Source organism: Benincasa hispida, chromosome 1, assembly GCF_009727055.1.
Source record: "Benincasa hispida cultivar B227 chromosome 1, ASM972705v1, whole genome shotgun sequence".
Taxonomy (NCBI): Eukaryota; Viridiplantae; Streptophyta; class Magnoliopsida; order Cucurbitales; family Cucurbitaceae; genus Benincasa; species Benincasa hispida.
Window position 1 is genome coordinate 66,527,157 of NC_052349.1, and position 19,137 is coordinate 66,546,293.

The 19,137-nt window shown below is 28.9% G+C and overlaps 1 protein-coding gene across 4 annotated transcripts; it reads left to right on the top strand.

Annotated features, from left to right (window-relative positions):
- The first annotated feature begins 892 nt into the window (after positions 1-892).
- LOC120070245 (DNA-directed RNA polymerase III subunit RPC3) lies at positions 893-8,240 on the top strand. Of its 4 annotated transcripts, none has more exons than XM_039022134.1 (15): positions 893-1,132; positions 1,410-1,519; positions 1,623-1,770; positions 2,139-2,263; positions 2,358-2,445; positions 3,382-3,533; positions 3,611-3,748; positions 3,817-3,921; positions 4,610-4,721; positions 5,595-5,723; positions 5,814-5,851; positions 6,186-6,278; positions 6,633-6,716; positions 7,285-7,434; positions 7,793-8,240. In XM_039022134.1, exons 2-15 carry the CDS (start codon positions 1,448-1,450, stop codon positions 7,925-7,927), a joined length of 1,569 nt encoding a protein of 522 aa, XP_038878062.1. In that variant the 5' UTR covers positions 893-1,132; positions 1,410-1,447; the 3' UTR covers positions 7,928-8,240. The 4 variants fall into 4 exon arrangements, with proteins under 4 accessions (XP_038878062.1, XP_038878061.1, XP_038878064.1 ...); XM_039022133.1 differs by having other exon boundaries at positions 894-1,071; XM_039022136.1 differs by lacking the exon at positions 893-1,132 and having other exon boundaries at positions 1,459-1,519; positions 1,623-1,703.
- Positions 8,241-19,137: the final 10,897 nt, after the last annotated feature.

Sequence of the window (19,137 nt, forward strand, 5' to 3'; positions counted from 1 at the left end):
ACCTTGTATCGTTGTCACAAGATCTTTCCTCAACTGATAGACACGAGGGCCATCGGACTGAAGATATCTCCCAGATTTCTTTCTTATTTCCAGTGTATACAAGGCTTGCAACAATTTCTCTGGATACTGAATTAATGATCCAAAACATAATGACATCATTGTTACATTGCCAGATGGACATCAGCTTTCCTTCCATCGATGGTTTCTGAATTTTTCTAATGATAAATCCTAATTTGTTCTTACCAGAAAGTTCTAGACACATTGCTTTACTCCATGATGAGTAGTTGCTTGATCCAACAAGTGGTTGAGATATAAGATTAGTAGTCGAAACAATCGAATGATGTAGGAGATACGGATTCAATTGCACTTCCAGATCAATATTCATGAGAGGTGGAATCCTCGAATTTACAGGTGTTAAATCTTCTCCTGCAGACATGGCAAGGATGAGTTCTCAAACAGGGACGATCTAAAAGTGTGTCAAAAGGTGATAAATCGAAGAGTGATTCAATGTGAAAAAAAATTCGTTCTGATACCTTATTACCACATTGAATAAAACAAGAAGATCATTTTCTTCATTGATTGATTGATAAATACAATGAACTCTGTTCTTTATATACCAAGCAAGCAGAGAACAGAGTGATGAAGAGAAAAGAAAATGAGCTCAACAAACTGGATCCCAACAAACTAACAGACTATAAAATGGAAAAACTAACTGAATTTATTTTTATTTTCTTAATATTTAATAAATAATTTAGAAGATTGAATTCGATCTAGAATGATCACTTATGTAGGCTTTAATTAATTAATTATTATTTTTATTTAGACAGTCAAACATTGTTTAGCAATGTAATTTGTAATTGGAATTTGAGGCAATGAACAATTAATTTTGCTCCTTTTGAAAAACCCTAATCTCTTGCTAAGCAGGAAAAAAAAAAAAAAAAAACCCCCAAAATTAGCACTGTTTTCTTCCCCCTCTCTCACGCGCGGCTACTCTTTGAAACGCTGAAACATTGGCGACGGCGACGGCGACGGCGTTGGCGTTCATCTCTGCACGGACGGGCGGCAGCTCCTGTAATATTCCTTCTTTTTGAAATCCTCATCGACGGCCACGATTTCTGAAATATCTCTCTGTGTAGGCTTGTTGAGAAACTTTGTTCCGTTGTTTTGTACTTTTTCTTGAGGAAACAAACTGCTTCTTTTTTACATTGTTGCTTGAGGAAAAAAATGTGAGTTGTTCGTTGTTCTAAGATATTTGGTTGATACTTTGTTTGTGACCTTGCTCACATTGGTTTGCCAGTGCGAGACATGGCGAGAGCGCAAAAGTCTCCAAGGGTCAATTATCGTTTTATTGTATTTTTGTTATTTTTATTTTGGAATACTAAACTATAAATTCTTGGTTGGTAATTAAGGATGTCATAGATGCACAACAAGCTTAAAGAAGGCAATCATGGTGATGACTCAGTATGGCATCAAATATGCTGTTCACATTATCACTGCACACTTCGGAAATCTCGTCGCTGTATGCTTTTCTTATTTAATCTTTGCTTCAGAAATTATCAGCCTCTTCTTCTTCTTCTTCTTCGTGTTATCGTTGTTTAATAGTATTGTTTGTGCGTTGACAGAAAGTGTGCGAAACCCTGCTCCGAAGGGGACCTCTGACGTTGAGACTTCTTATACGATTCACAGAACTTACCTCATCACAGGTCAACAACTCTCTTCTTATTCTCATCCAACATAATTGCGTCCAAGCCTTCACTGCAGTGACAGAAGGTAGAGAGTTTTGTGTCTTTGTATTTTTTGGTAAAGCTAATCAAAGCCTCCTTTATTATTGACAAAAATCACTCACGGGCTGAAAGAGCAACCCTTTTATCTTAAATTGAATCTGGACTTTAGAATTGAGTTCCATATAACTGGGTTTATAGATAGTGTTTTGAAAGAATTTATTTAAGCTTAGCAACTCAGTCTAAGCCTATTCCTTTTTTTAAATTTATTAGCTTGATAGGAAGCTATTATATGGAATCACATCGACAACATTATTGGATAAATGGGGTTTTGAAAAGGTAGTTATATTCTCGGAAAGCACACCACTTGTGTACAGATTGAGATTCTTATCATTGTTTTTGTAATTGCTTATATAGGTGAGTTTGGAGATGCACCCAAGGCTGATACACAATACTTGGCTTTGTTTAGTAATGTACTTCATCGTATGAGATTTTCCAAATTCCTGGCTATTGCTTCGGAAAAGCTCAGGAAAGATAAAGATGTTAGTTCATTTACTCATTATGGAAAAATGTCTTATCGAGAGTTTTCAGCTTCAAGTTAATTTATTTTCTCAACTTATGTTTCTGATTTTGTAGTGTGAAGAACTTCTCGAGGGTCTGCTGCAGAATGGTAGGCTTTCAATGGAACAAATGGTTGAAAGAGCACAGTCAAGTAAACATGCAGGCAAGTTTGTTACCAGGTTTTTTTATTTGCATGTTATTATTTTCTTCCATCTGCAGTATTATTTTTTTAGACTTATAGAACAGATCCTGTTCAAGTAAGGTCGTTCTATCTGCTTTATTATTTAATATGCTACTTTCTTTCAGTATTATTTAGATGGATAGATCCCAGAGATCATATTCTTTATAATTCACGTTAGTCCCAATATCAAATTTTATTACTCAGGCAAGAAGATCATTTCTTTGAACAAGTGGAATTACTAAGGAGGGGGAAGAATGTCAAAGCTTTTCTCTAACTACTCTATTTCTCTAATTCTAGCTAATTGGCAATCTTTTCACCCCTTACCTCCATTGGGGTTTCATTTATCAATTAAATTTCTATTTGTTTCACAAGAAAAGAATAATTGTTTTTCTTTCATCTTCATCTTGTTTAGAAGAGTAAAATTGTGACACACAACTGGATATAAATGCCAGAGATTATTCATAAACATTCAAAGGAAGTTTCATACAATCCAAACATTTGAGAGGTCCGGACTCTCCCTACACAAAACCAAAACAATAAGATAGTTTTTCCCTTATGTAACTACTTTACTTAAATACTAATCCATATACCATACACAACATAATTCCTAATAACTGTCCAGACCCAACATGAGAGAAACCAACTCTCTGGCATAACTCTTCTAATCTCATTCAACTTCCTTCGAGATTGATTTTGTTGCTTTTCTTCCTTCCTGAATAAATATAAAGGATAGGTGGTGTTGTAGGAGGTGTATCAAATTGGTGTTTGTTTCCTAAAAGCTAAAACTGTGATACATTTTGCTGAACTTACTCGACAAGAACATTAATGAAGAAATTAACATAATTTAGAAGGCGGCTCTTGCACTGAGAAAGTATTTGCAAATGTTTGGTTTCTGAAGTATTGTTTCTGCATTTTTAGGAAACCGTCCAATTCCAGATATTGTACATGACAGTCTATTTAAACTATTAAATGCCCATTTTGTTGAACGTTGTCCGGCCCCTGAACCAAGTCTTTCACCCAAAGTTGAGGAACAGCCTCCTCCTAAAAAAAGAGGTGCTAAGGCTGCCAAGGTAACTGCATGTCTGAAACTTTAAGTGCAATATGGTGCCAACTATTACCTTTGAGTCATTAAATGGATTCGTTACAGATATCTGAGGTGCCAGAGACCTTAGAACAACGTGTTGTAGAATCAGCACGTCCAATGGAAGTTCTAAGATTTTCAATGGGTGATACCAACACAGAGGCTGAAAAGAGTGAACATTATTCACAAATTTCTGGACAGAAGGTATGAGAATGTTGTATCAAATTACCAGGTTGCAACACATGTAGTACTTGCTCATAATTTTTCTGCAGCGCAAGCACGATGATCTGGAGATGGTACAAGATTCTGGAGATGCAGATAGTGTTATTCTTTGGCGTGCCAACTTTGATGAGTTTATAAGATGTCTTAGACATAAGGTTAGTATTATTTTATGTTTTATACTTGGGAATTTTTTATACCTTCTAATGAGGTGATATGAAATACACTATACAGGGAATGCCACACCCCCTTTACTTGCATCCACAATAATGATGGGAAAGATAATCGGGCATGACAAACATGAGCAATTTACTCACTTGAACCTATTGATGGAGCAACTTTTTCAGGGATATTGATATTATTATTCTAATTTTATAATATATATAAATCAAAAAAAAAAAAAGAGAGAGAGAAGCACAACCAAAAACGTTAGGAGTGACCTATGGGGACCCCCCTGGCCTACGGAGGAGGAATCAAACAGAAACCCCTGATCTAAAAAAACGAGGACAGAAGAATATTACAATAGGATTTGTGTAAAGCACTCTATTTTTGGACTTTGTATACTGAATGTGGTCACAAGTTGGTGGTTGATACTTGGTAATTTTATGCAAGAACGAGAGAGACAGTATTTAAAATCACAAGTTTTATTATTGACTTATTCAAAATCAAAATATCTCGTTTTGCATTTTGTTTAGCTGCATGTGGGTTATAATTGGCCGCCATGTTGTCCTTCACTTTTATGTTTTTTTCCTTTTGATTAACTCCTTTTCATTGTGCTAGTTTTGGAAATGTACTTGATATCTACATTTAAGTAGTAATTGGATCAATATCTTTATATGTCTCTAGGCTTGCATTGAACATGTCAGATCACAGTTTGATGACGGAGTGGTAAATGTCTTGAGTGCCATTTTGGAGGCTACTCGAAGTTCTGAAAAAATCGTGAAAACAGAGATAACAGGTACAATCTAATGCTTTTGTAGATTCCTCAAGGAGTTTAATCATGCAAGTGTTTGAACTTGACGCACATTCATCGCATAGTCACAAACCCCTTTTTTCTTTACCTGTTGGGTCTAGAATTTAAGGAATTGTTTGGGCACTCTTTTGAAGACCACTTTCTACTTTTAAAAATAAAAATATTAGTGAAAACTTGTTGGCTTAATGGCTTTATACAAGTTGTTTTCTAATGTTTTCTTTTAGTTTGTTTTTAAAGGTGACTTGATTCCTCGAACAGCCGAAATTATTTTTTTTTCTAAAACTATTGTCTTGTAAATGATGACTAAGTGCAGAATAAGCTTAATCTTTAAAAACATTCTCCTTACAATTCTAAAATTCAAGGCAGAAAGCCGTTTTTTCAGAATCTTTTTCAGGACTTATGTTTGAACTTTTCCCCTCTTGGCATTAAGTCATTTACTTCATTGTGGAAAATAATGACCTTTACAAAGCCTACCATAGTTGGTAAAGCAAAGTGAGGATCTCTAGGCACTTTATCGGTATCATTAACCAGCAAACACATTATCTTTTGTGCTATTTTGATTTTGCTATATATATATATATTCTTCCATCCACCTCTTTTACATAGTGTTTCTCTGTTTTGTATACTGAGTAGTAGTTTCTTGGCTTCTTTTATCTAGACTTTTTATCTTGTTACTCTCTAGTGGAGGTGTTTTGGATGCATGGTTCATACATTTTGTAAAAACTAAATCGTGAAAGATAGGGCTCAAGAAATATAATAACACGATTCATGATTTGGAAACTACTGTAGAAATGTCTTTTCCTTTATCACCTATATACACTTTTTTATGTCCTGTGTTAACGTTTCAATTGTTTGCAGTTCCTTTATCATTGGATAACATTTACGAGGAGGTAATGAAGAATGAAGTCGGACGGAGTATGACCTTAGATCGGGTTGAAGCTTCCCTCTCCTCATTGGGTTGTCCGGGGATGGATGATTATCAAATTAGTATGTTCATCCGCTGTTGATTTCCCAATGTGTTTATTTTTCACACTTCTGAATGAGTTTCAGCTTTCCTAAAACCATTTGCTTGCACAGATTTAAGGAAGATCATCGAACAAGCTCAAATTGATGAGGTCTCTCCCTCCCTTTCGTTCATCTAGTGAAAAGTACACCTTTGTTCTCTGAGACTTGAGAACTGTCATTTTTTGGCTAATAAATTCATGTATATATATAAAAACACTATGATTGAGTAAAAATGAAATAATACACGAACATCAGAAAAAGCCAACCCACCAAAAAGGGAACCCAATTATGAGTAGGGGTTCTAGTTTACAAAATAGATCCTATAGAATAATTACAAAAGGCATTTTTTCTAGTTTGCTGGGGAGCACGATTCTTCTCTGATCCGTTGCACTTGCAGAGATTGATTAATTTATAGCCAACTAACTTGAATTCTCTTCATTACAGGTTGAATCCATTGTTTTGAAAAGATACGGAAGGGATGCTTACAGAATGTTCAGATTTCTGTCAAAAACTGGTGGCTTGGTTGAGACAGAAAAGGTAAGGAGTTTTCTGTCGCTTACATTCAAGGCTGTCCAACTACCAGAAAAAACACGTATGCATTTGCAATGTACCTTTCATTTTATCTTGAAATATATATAATTTACCCGTGAATTCAACTAAAATACATAATTTTGCTGTTGATTTTAAAATTAAAACTTGAACAAAAAATTGAGTAAAAAACTAATAATATAATGGGTTGGCCTTACATCCGTACGATTAGTTGTCTTGTTGTTTCAATCTAGTGAAGATTACTAGGAATTGTTATTTTTTATTCTTAGTATTTTGAAACTGGCCATTTGTGATTTTGTTTTTTGATTAATTATTTTACAGATTCCATTTCTATTTCTGTAGATTTCCGATAGTTCATTTGTTGATAAGAATGAGGCGCCTAAAATCTTATATAGGTTGTGGAAGGACGAGTACCTATACATGGAGGTAAAAACATATTTGCTCCGTATGCATGTGCCTTTTTTTTTTTTAAAGTGCATGCATGTGTTTTTGCATTCAATTTCATATATTTACATGTCATGAAGTAAGGATAATACAATACTCTTCTTTTCTTCCAAAGAGAAGCACGACATTTTTCATTGATAGAATTGAAAAACATAAAGGTGTAACCCTGGAGGAAGCAAAAATACCATACTGGCTTGCGTGTTTGAGTCTGATAGCATTGGACATATTGGTTTTCACTATATTAATTAAATACTTAAGATAATTGTGTGTAATCAGACATGGATGTAACTTGATAAAACATTAAAAAGATAGTTAATGTTTAATCAGGTAACATAATGTTTTCTTTTCAGAATTGGCTGTAGTTTTATTAGCAATTCTGCCCATATTTGATTTGAATTTTCTTTATAGCTTGTCTTTGTTTCTTCATTTCTGTGCATCATCTTGGGCCTACAACGGCTAGCCATGTCTTTTACCACTTGAATGATTTACATTGTTAATCTTTGGGGGGCATTTTGGGCATCATAGTAAAACAATTTTATCTTTGTTGCAGAAAGTAGCTCTAACAGTACCTAGACACTCCTTATGCTTGTTGTGGAGAGTAGACAGATATAATTTGTGGGAACATGTTCTGGATGAGATGTATCATGCTTCATTGAACTTGCAGTTACGACAGGCTTACGAGATGGAAGAAAACAAAGAGGTTAATGTTCACAGCATTCACTTAATTCATAATATGCGATTTTAAGGACATTAGGTTCTTTCAGACTTGCTTGCCAACTTTTGTCAGTAATGTCTATAAACCAGCTTTGTCGTTGAATGACAGGATACTTCTGGGTGAACTAGAGTCAAACCTGTTTTGTATAATCACCCCTTGTCGTTTGTCAAAGCTTGATTAATTTTGGCTTTTGCCTGTGCCCTACTTTAAACAATAGTATTGCCGTATTGGAATGAAGATCTCATTCTGCTGACTATTCCTTCCATGCCTTCTCACTGTGTGTATGTGTGTATGTGTGGAAAAGTTCAAATACTGACTTCTTGCTGTGGCAACTATTTTCCAGCTTCTGAGTCTTCCACCAGATAATCGCAACGAGCCACTCATGAAAAGATTTGATCGTTTGAAGAAAGTCAGAGGACTCCTGCAGTCGTCACTGCTGAAGCTCGACGACGCGCTAATGCTTTTCCATGACTTCTAAATGAAGAATTCAGATTAGTGGCTCATTGAGGAGTGTGAATGGAGGAAGCTTCTGTTGTGGTTAGCAGTGTTGTCTTCCTTTAAGGAATTTCATTGTCCTTATAAATGTAGTTTGATTGAGGATAATTATGGAGTATGGTTATGGCTTTTCCTAGTGTACTTTTTAATTATTGTTATATTTTAGGTACCACATCATTTGAGGCTTTTCTATCACAATAGAACTTAGGTTTTAGTTTTTGGGATTTACTTGGAGGTATTTTTTCCGCATAATGGTTTGTACATTTGATATTTTCTATTTGAATGGAAAGAAAATTATATTATTTGCTTCCTAAAAAACATAGTTTAATATTATTTGCAACTGACTAATAACTAAAATCATACCGTTGTAATGTTTATTTAGTTAATAGTTTACTCTTACATGCCTTGGCCAATCCATTGGAAAATGTTAGAGGTTCAAATATGGTTTGCCACCTAATAGAGTGCAAGTAAGTAATGCTATAGATATTCTTAAATTAAAAAAAAAAAAAAAAAGAAATCCTCTAACATTAGACTAATTTGACTGGTGTCTAGAGAGAGAAATACAACCTCTATTGATGTTTCCATTAATGTTGTGCCTCGACTCTTTCAATTATTTAAAATTATATTAGATATATAACATAGGTAATTTAACTTATAGATGAGTTCTTTTGTAATTCAATATAAAAATATTTTTGTGGGGCTCAATGTATATATGGGTNGTCGTCATATAAAATATTGGACAATTTATTGTTTTGTCCACATTTTTTTAACTTTATTCTTCTATGATCTTTTTAAAGGTTGTTAAGCCAATTTATTTATAAATATAATAAAATGTCACTGTTTATCCGTGATAGATTGTATAGACTATGATAGACATCTATCGCAGTCTACCTTGATATATGTATCGTGATTTATCACTAATAGATAGTAACATTTTGTTATATTTGTAAATATTTTCAATAGTTTTAATATTTAAAATAATTAAACATTTTAAAAAAAACTATGAGAAATAAATAATGTCTTAAGGAAGAAATGTTTATTTTTCAAAAAAAAAAAAAAAGAATAAGAAGTAGAAGTGGAAATCTTTTTAAAAAATTATGTGCTGTATAATGGTATATTTGGCAATTGGTTTGGCTTTAATGATTTTATACTTTGTATAGCAAAATTTTGTCTTATTTCTTTTTTACTTATATAATATTAAAAAAAATAATTTTAAGAAAAAAAAAGTATACTTTTTAAATACCTCAAAAAATAAATTGAAATATATGGTGAATAAAAATCCCCACCTTATAAGTTGTGGTTGTTGAAGCAGCTTGTCATTTTCTTGGTCCAAACTATGAAATGGACAGCCTTCATAGTTTTGGGGTTACATAATTTTTTTTCCTTTCTAATTTAGAGAGCAACTTGAGGTTGAGGGTAAGGCCAGCCAAAGACAGTCATATATTGTCTATCTTTCCATGACACAATAATACAATCACAAGTCTTGAAAAGGCATCAATGCTATTCTCCTTCAATGCTCTCATTTCTTTTCATATATCTTCACATTTTCATGGTAAATTTCTTTCTATCATATTCATACCTCTTTATTTGATTACATTTTTTCACATGCTTGCTAACTACTTTCATTCTAGCTACTCACTATTCTTTGCTCAACATTTGTGTCACTAATAGAGTCATAGGAATATGATATTATACGTTGTTGACATAAGTCATATCTAAAGCTTTATATCAAAGTTGATACAAGTTTGTTTAATAAAAAGTAGCACACATTCACACACATGTAATGATTTTGATCCTAAAGTTGAGGCATTTTTGACTCGTCATAGATCCATGGTTGATCATGGGATGTGACAAAGTAAAAGGAGAGATGAGATTAATCTTCAACGAATATATGAATTCTTTTTCAAATGCAATCACAAATAATATAGTTTTTTTAATTCACTTATTATTGAGGTGGAAGAATGGACCATTAACCTCTAAGATGATAATTAGTGTCTTATCCACTAAGCTACGTTTGAATCGACCACAAATCATGTAATTTGATTTATTATATTATTTATATTACTTTTTTTTTAAAAAAAAAACTTTCGCCCCCTTTCTTTTTAGGTTTTTTTTTTTATTGATACTTTTTCTTCTCTTGATTTTTTTTAGTTAAATAATGTCTAAAATAAGGAATTGAACTTTTAATCTCTTGGTTGAGAGCATGTATCGTTAATCAGTTGGGTTATGCTTATATTATATTCATGAGGATTTATAATTCACTAGTATATGTTTATTCCATAATTTAGGGTGATCACTCATTAGTAGTTCACTAAAATTAATGTGTTACCATTTTAGTGGGTCACACTAAATCACTCTCTTATATTAAAATCAATCACTAATTTATCAATTCATTAAAACTAACACGTCATTGATTTTCTTTTTTTTTAGTACAACAACAATTAGAAGATCCAGCAATTAATCTTTAAGCCTTAATGTTATTTATACTCCAACTCTTTTAATTCTAAAATAAAAATGACATATCATAATTTTTTTTTAAACTAAAATTAAAATGAGCTAAAACCAATCTTTCAATTTAGATTTTTTTTTTTTTAAAAAAAAAAACCTAAAATTAACTCTAGTATTAATTTTCTTGAAAATGGACCCTCATTAATTAGGTTAATTTTATGGTTCATTTTTTTCACTTTTGATTTACACTCAACTAGAATAGATATATATTTAAGTAGAGACATAATCATATTCATCACTTTCTCCTACTATTTATAGTAATATTTGTTTAAATAAAAGCTATACCAGCAAGAATGTAATTAGTGAAAATATGACAGGATTTAGATCTTAATAAATAACTTAAATTAAGTAGAGTTTGCAAAATTGAGTTGAACATATAGAAAAATATCATAAATGTTTTTACTAATTATATCAATAAATTGGGAGGAGGTACAAAAGTCAAACTTGAAATAAATTAATATAAAAATAGACCAACACCTCATCACACAAATCTATGAGGCAATTGCACTTTTAAAACATACTCAAAAACTCCTGAAATTAAATAATAATAATAATAAAGAAATGCATATATAAAAATGCTAAATTTTTAATTAACCTTAATAACAATTGGTCTCCACAAATTGGGACATATAAATCCTTTTTCATCCTTCCTCACATGTACTACATAGTGTTTCTTTATATATTCAAAACTATACATATATAAAAAAAAAAAATACCTCCTTTAATAATCATTTGATTTTTGAAAATAAAAACTAAAGTAAGTTTTGAAACCTAGAAAAAATAGACTCCATTTAGTGACCACTTGAGCCCCGTTTGATAACCACTTGATTTTTTATTTTTTGTTATTGAAAATTAAGCTATAGACATTATTTTCACCTCTAAATTTTTTTTATTTGTTATCTATTTCTTACCAATGATTTAAAAAATAAGCCAAATTTTGAAAACTAAAAAAAGTAGTTTTTAAAAACTTATTTTTATTTTTGGAATTTAACTAATAAGTCAATCATTGTACTTAAGAAATATGCAAATCATTGTAAGAAATTGGGAGATAATGAGTTCAATTTTCAAAAACAAAAAATGAAAAATGAAATGGTTTCCAAATAGGATCATTGACTTTTTGTTTTTAGTTTTTGAAAAGATGCTATTTCAACCTACAAAATTCTATGTTTTGTTTTTCATTTTATTATAATTATTTTTAAAAACCAAGTTAAAATAAAGAAATATTAAAAAATAATTTAACTAAGAATTCAAATGTTTTAAAAAAAATATGATAACCGTAGTACTGATTTTAGAAGAAAATTAGCAAAAAATTCGACAAAAGAAAACTAAAAACAAAATTGCCATAAAATGAGATCGTAGTTTTTAGAAACTTGTTTTAAGTTGTAAATCATGGTAAATAAGTTGTAAGAAAACAAATATAATTTTAAAAAACTAAAAACTAAAAACCAAATAATTATCTGGTTAGATCTTAATAAGAATTATATAGAGATTTGAACCGAAGAAGTACACAATAATTACTACTCAACTATACTTACTTTTATATTATGTTTACTTTATATATATCCTAAGCAATTCCTTTTATTTATGTTGTGGCTTTTAAAGAGCATTTCCACTCATGGGCTAAGCTCATAGCAGTTAAGTTTAAAAAATAAAGCTTGTATTATTTGATCCCACATGAATTTTATATCATCATATACTAATTTTTAAGATAAAAACAAATTTATATTCATAAACTTAACTCTAAATTAATAGTTATATACTTTATTAATAAATCACTTTTAGACTTTCTAGTAGAATTTTATATTTTATTTTAAAACTATTAATGCATATATGAGTCATTTTGAGTGGTGGCTCTCATTTATTGAAAATCATTTATGTTAATATATTAAATTTATTTATTTAGTTTTTAATGAAAGGCATTTATGTTAATATATTCAATTTTGAAATGGAAATTTCCATTTTAAAATTTATAAAAAGGTGTTACATGGATGGGAAAAATAATGTGAGATGTTCCTATTTGTTTGTAATTTGGAAGGATTTTAATAAATCCCTATGATTTATCATAGCAAATTAGTGAAGTGATCTCTAGTAATTAAGCTATATATGCAATGTTAATAATAACCTCTCTCTCATCACTTTGTAGTTATGTTTAATTGTCTATCTAAATTGCTTGAGAGAGTTTTGATTATATGAGAAAAATATTCATTTTAAAAGAGTGTTGTATTTGGACATGTTTGAATTACTACAGAAAAAAAATGTTTTTAAGAAAAATTATTTTTATTATTATTTTTTTTTTATATAAAGACGGTTTAAAATACACTTTCAGAATAGTGTTTTAAAATCTATTTATAGTGGTCGTTAAATGTTTTTCAAAATGACTTATTTTCAAAATTAAACACTTGAAAAGTTTAACCGAGTACACAATTTGTGTTGACTATTGGTGATTAAAAAAAATTAATTTACACCCATAAACTTAGTTGTATCGATTTAAACCATTAAACTAATAATTGTATTAATTTAAATATTATGAACTTTCAAGAGTGTATCAATTAACACTCTCTCTCAGACTTAGTTAAAAAAATTTCGAGCAAGTGAATCAATTTAGACCCTTCATTAAGATTATATTTGAACACCGTTCATGTATTCAATTCTTATACGTTGTAGGCTTCTTCAAATATCATGTTAATAAAATGGATAATTAGAATTAATACATGTAAATTTTTTAAATAAAATATTAATTGAAAGTCTAAATTGATTTGTTTATAAAAATTTAGAGATTAAATCAATAAAATTATAAGTCTGGCATTAAGAAATAGATAAAACTTTGAATTTCGTGTCTAAAATATCTCTAAACTTTAAATGGTCGTTTTCAAATACAGAAAGTAACTGACAATGATATTTTTCTATATTTTCAATATTTTTTTTTCATTTAAGACAACTATGTATTTACATATTTCTTAATTTTTAATTTTAAGTTTTTGCATCCTAAAATGTATAGTAAGTTTCAGGACTTTTAATTTTGTATTTGATATATAGATTCTTAACCTATTAAAAAATTTTAAAAATTAATTAATCAATTATATATAAAATTCAACTTTATAACTAATAAACTAATAAGTCCTCAAAACTTTTAATTTTGCGTATCTAATAGGTTAGTAAACTTTTAAATAAATAATAAATATTTCAATTATCTATACAAAATGTACAGTTTTTTAAAATTCGTAGATTTATTGAATACAAAATTAGAAAGATTTATTAAATATCTTTGCGCGGGAATGACGCAGCTAGTGAGATACTAACCGAGGCATATCTATTGCGGGTTGAAAAGATTTATTAAGTACTATATAAAGTTTATAGACAAATAGGCATAAACTTAGAATTTGAAAAACTAAGACCTGTTTAGTAATCATTTTGTTTTTGAAAATTAAGTCAATGGATACTACTTCCACTTTCGAATTTCTTTCCTTATTATCTACTTTTCACTAATGGTTTAAAAAACCAAACCAAATTTTGAGAACTAAAAAAATAACTTTAAAAAAATTGATTTTGATTTTGGAATTTGGCTAAGAATTCAACCAATGTACTTAAAGAATATGCAAACCATTGTAAGAAATGTAAATAAAATATGGTTAATTTTAAAAAACAAAAATAAAAAACAAAATGGTTACTAAACGAGATCTGATTTATTTATATATTTAAAAGCTAAAAATGAAGGTCATGATTGGTAACCATTTGTTTTTCTTTTTTTTTTTGAAAGTTAAGCCTATTTTTTACCACTAATTAAAAAAAAAGTCAAAATTTGAAAACAAGAAAGTAGCTTTTAAAAATTTATTTTTATCTTTGAAATTTGACTAAAAATTCAATCATTATACTTGATAAATATGTAAATCATTGTAAAAAATTAGGAGAAAATAAATTTAATTTAAGAAAAAAAATGATAATATTTAAAAAACAATAGTACATATTAATTGTGTCACACTGAATTGCCGTTGTAGTGTTCTTTTTTAACTAACAAGGGAACGTGAAAGAATTACTTTTAAAAAAAAAAAGAACGTGAAATGATTAATTAAAATTCTTAAAACATATTAATATCGAGTTGTATCAATTTTCATCCTAAATTTTCAATTTTAACAATATTATATCTCAAATTTAGTTAAATACTGTAATTTTTATCATAAAATTTAAAAGTATTATAATTTCCATTCACGATATAAAAAAATCTCTCTTACAAGTTTTAATGAATTATAAAATATATGTATATTTTAAAAAAGATAAAATCTCAGTGAAAACAACATTAAGCTCGAGCTAATTTTTTGTTAAAATTTATGAACTTTGAAAAATTATTTCATTGTTAATTTGTGTACTAGTCAAATTTAATTTTGTTTAAAGTTTGATTACATTGAATTTATGAAGATTTTGATATTATTTTTTCTACTAAAGTTAGCAATCGAAATAGGAGAAACCGAGAGTAAGAATTGCAACTATTTAAGCCTAGATTCTAATTTGATGAAATCGAAAACTTAAGGTTCAAATTAATACAACTTTATGTTTACGGTCAAAATGGATTTTTTTTAATATATATTTTTTAATTTTAAAAAATTTACTCGGATTTCGAGATCTTTTTTATTTTAGAAAATAGATTAAAAAATATGAGTGAAAATAATATTTATGGTGAAGTAGTATTGATGATTCAAAGATGTTTAGGAACTTAGGATGCTCACATTTCATAGGCATATAAGAAAATTTTTATTCAATTCAATTACTTGGTTTTCTTACTTTCCCTTGTCATTTACAAGCCAAATTTGGTGGGGGACTAACAAAGAAGATATATTTTAATTGAAATTTTGATAGTATATCTTTATTTTGAGTATCACTTAGCTAAGTAAATTTATTAATTAATTTTTTTATATAATTTTTTCTACTAAGATATTCATTATTTTATATTTAATTAGACTATTTCTTGCTCTAAAATGTACCTTCTTTCAACGATGTTAATAAATTTGTCTTTTATGATGGAGCACGAAAGATGAGAAAAATTAAAAGCACAACGAAAAAGGAGGTTTTGTTAAAAGAAGTAAACGTGAATAAAGAAATAAAATAAAATTCATATTTGAATGGATTTTTTAAAATGTTTAAAAACATTTTCTTTAGCAAACAAATCAACCACAAATTACGAAACATCTTTAGATATAAATAAAATAAATCACTCAAATAAGGAAAAAAACAGAAAGAGATGAATCATGCTCACAAAAAAATATATAATCTTATAAAAAGGAGACAGTTTGAACCCAACGTATTCACGTTGTCTTCTCAAAACAATTTTATCCACTTTAATGTCTGGATTTCAAGAGTAATCGTCTCCCCGTATGGAACATATTATATTTCAAATGGAAATAATACCTCATTTATGAAAGCCTACTTTGTAGAATAATTGGACCTCTAGATGGAAGAAGTTTTACGAAAGAAAAGTGTTCGATAGAAAAAAGTAAAAAAAACCAATTAGAAGAAGCAGCATACTTATAAACTAATTAGTGACAATTTGAATAATGTATTTTCTTCAAGTTAGTTAAGATTTAAAAAGACATACTCATTCATGAAATAATCCAATTCATGGAATTGAAAAATGCGATTCTACACGAAGAGTCACATACCATTTGTTCCAACAGCGAATGCACCAAGAAATTGTGGCTTTGCCTAATCACATGAGAGAAAGAAACATCACTCAACTCAAGCAAACGAATGACCTGCCTTCTTCGATATAAAAAGAAACCTCGGAGAGATCAAAGAATATCACATCGATAAGATGAGCCACTTCCAAACTTTTCTTTTTTTAAAAAAAACACACGCACACATTTTAAGCATGGTTGCATTATTAGTTTAATTATATCTCACAAAGATTAGTCTTATCAAAATATTATTTCTAGTATAACAATAAAGACTTGACTTAAATTTATTTGCATTGACTGATGTCTAAGGATCAGAATAGGAGAAGAACTTTTAGTTCTATTATGTGAGTTTGCTTTGATAGTAATAAAATAATGAACACATCATCAAATGCTTCCTAGATGAAATTATAAGTCTATATAATTTAGAGGATAAAAGTATATACAACAATTTTTATTATTAAAATTAAATCAAATAGGTTATGGACTTGAAACATAAAAGAAGTTTTCCACTCAAACTCTTGACTTACAAAGAATCTTACTTTTTGACCAATATTTTCAAGTACCTTACTAAGTTCAAATGGTAATAATAAAATGAACACTTTTGCATTTATAGAATTATGTGGTTGTGGAAAGAACAAATAGAAAGATCAAAGCTAGATACACTAACACCATAATTTAGTTTTTTTTTTTTGGAAAAATGAAAATTACCCTTAACTTTGGTAGGTTGTATAAATTTAGACTTAATTTTCAGTTTCACAAATTTGGATCTAAACTTAAATAAGTATTGTTAATTTTACTCTTGGTCATTTTTTTTTGTTATTTCATCCACTAATTTTAGTTATAAATAGTATACAATTTTTCATAAATTCATTAAATTCAATAAACTAAAGCTTTAGATAAAAATAAGTTTAATTTGTTCAATGCTAAAATCAAACATTAAATATTTTTGCCAAAATTATGAACCTTCGATATAATTAAAATCAAATAGTTTAATTATGAAAATAATGATGAGAGTAGAGACATGAACCTTCGATATGTGGCGAAAGAATATGCCTTAACTATCAAAAGTTAGAATTTAAATTTAGTACTAAGGTCCCGTTTGGTAATAATTTATTTTTTATTTTTATTTTTGAAAATTAAGTTTATGGACACTACTTCACCTCTAAATTTCCTTATTTGTTATTTACTTTTTACTCATGATTTAAAAAGTCAAGCCAAATTTTAAGAACTAAAAAAATAGTTTTTAGAAGGTTGTTTTTGTTTATGGAATTTGGTTAATAATCCAATCATTGTAACTAAGAAATATGTAAATAATTGTAAGAAATATAGATAATATAAACTTAATTTTTAAAAACAAAAATAAAAGACCAAATGATTATCAAACGGGATCTAAATTTTCACATTTCTTTTAAGATCATTACATCAAATGTGAAGTGTTTTAAGTATAAAGTTATGAGTTTATCTCATTTTGTTCCAAAACTTTCAAATAATCGATTTAATTTTAAAATATTGTAAAAAGGTATTATTTTCTTAATTTTTTTTATCTTTATCTTTTCAATTACATGTTTAATTTAGATCAAGGTAATAAAAAACTCTTTGGGTCGAATTCATAAAGGAAATTATTAAATTGATAACGCTACTAAAATACTTTTTTTTTTTTTTTTTTAGTAAGAGTATTTTTCTTGTTACCATTCAAATATGGGGGAGAATTCAAACGTAAGAACAATGGCTGATGTGACTTTAAAGATATCTTTTTTTCACTTTAAATCTCATATTTATTTTTTGAAAAAGTAAATTGATGTTATACTTTTAGTTTTCGTTCGATCTAGATTTCTATACTTTGCAAACCTGCATTTTAATTTCTTTGATTTGAATATTATCAATTTTAGTTCATATAATTTTTAAAAGTTTATTTTAATTCGTTTACATGCAGTGTATTTTCAAAAAGTAATCATTTTGTTTTTTACCTTCTTTTTTATCGCTTTTTTTAATCATTTTTTTAACACAAAAAGGCAATAATAAAGTGTTTAGATATTGCTAGGTTTTCATTACTTATAAAATTTGCGTTTGAATTTCGTGAACAATTTTCAAAATTCTCCCTCTTCAAAGTTACTAGAACCAAAACACGTGTTTTGAAAACACAAGGATGACAACGAATAAAAGCTAAAAATATATAGGATCATAGAATAAATCTTTTGAGAATATAAGAGATCGAAATGAACAAAGTCTTAAACGTAGAGATCAAAGCGGCGTTAAATATTATATTATTAATGTCAATATAAGCATAGTCAACTTTTAGGGGCTATTTGGGGGTCCAATATGAGATGGTATATCCTCACATCCTATATCATCTCAGTGTTTGGAGGTCCATTATCCTATCTCACCGATTTTGATTATTTGTGGGCCCATTTTCGGAACGTGTTTTGTATCTCACCGTCATTTTCCTTCCGTGTATTGTATATTATCTCAATACTTGAACATGTTCGATCATACTCGATCAGAACTCTCCAGACATCAGAACTCGCCACATTCTATATCATCTCAACACCCCCAAACAACCCTTTAAAGTTATGCCTTTCCTTGAGGCTCAAACTCTCTACTTTGTTATACTTAAAAATGTGGGGATATAGACTAGAACTCATTGTTCGACTGGCTATCATTTTAATCAATTGAAGCATGATGTAGTCAAACTATTTTTTTAATTATAAAATATATATTTTTTTTAGTGTGATAAGAGGTGAGAAGATTCAAACCATAGACCTCTTGATCACTAACAAATATTGGGTGTCAACTGAACTATATTTGCTTTGACATTATACAACGCAAAATTAAAGTATATAAAATGTGTGAGATATGTTTATTATATTAAGAAAGCGTTGGTTGAAAAATATTTTAGGGTCCTAAACTTTCGTGAAAGTAATAACTCAATTCCTAAATTTTAGTTGATAACGATTAAATTCCTATACTTTCAAATTTATAACAATTTAGCTTTTAACTTTAATAAGTAACACTTTAGTTC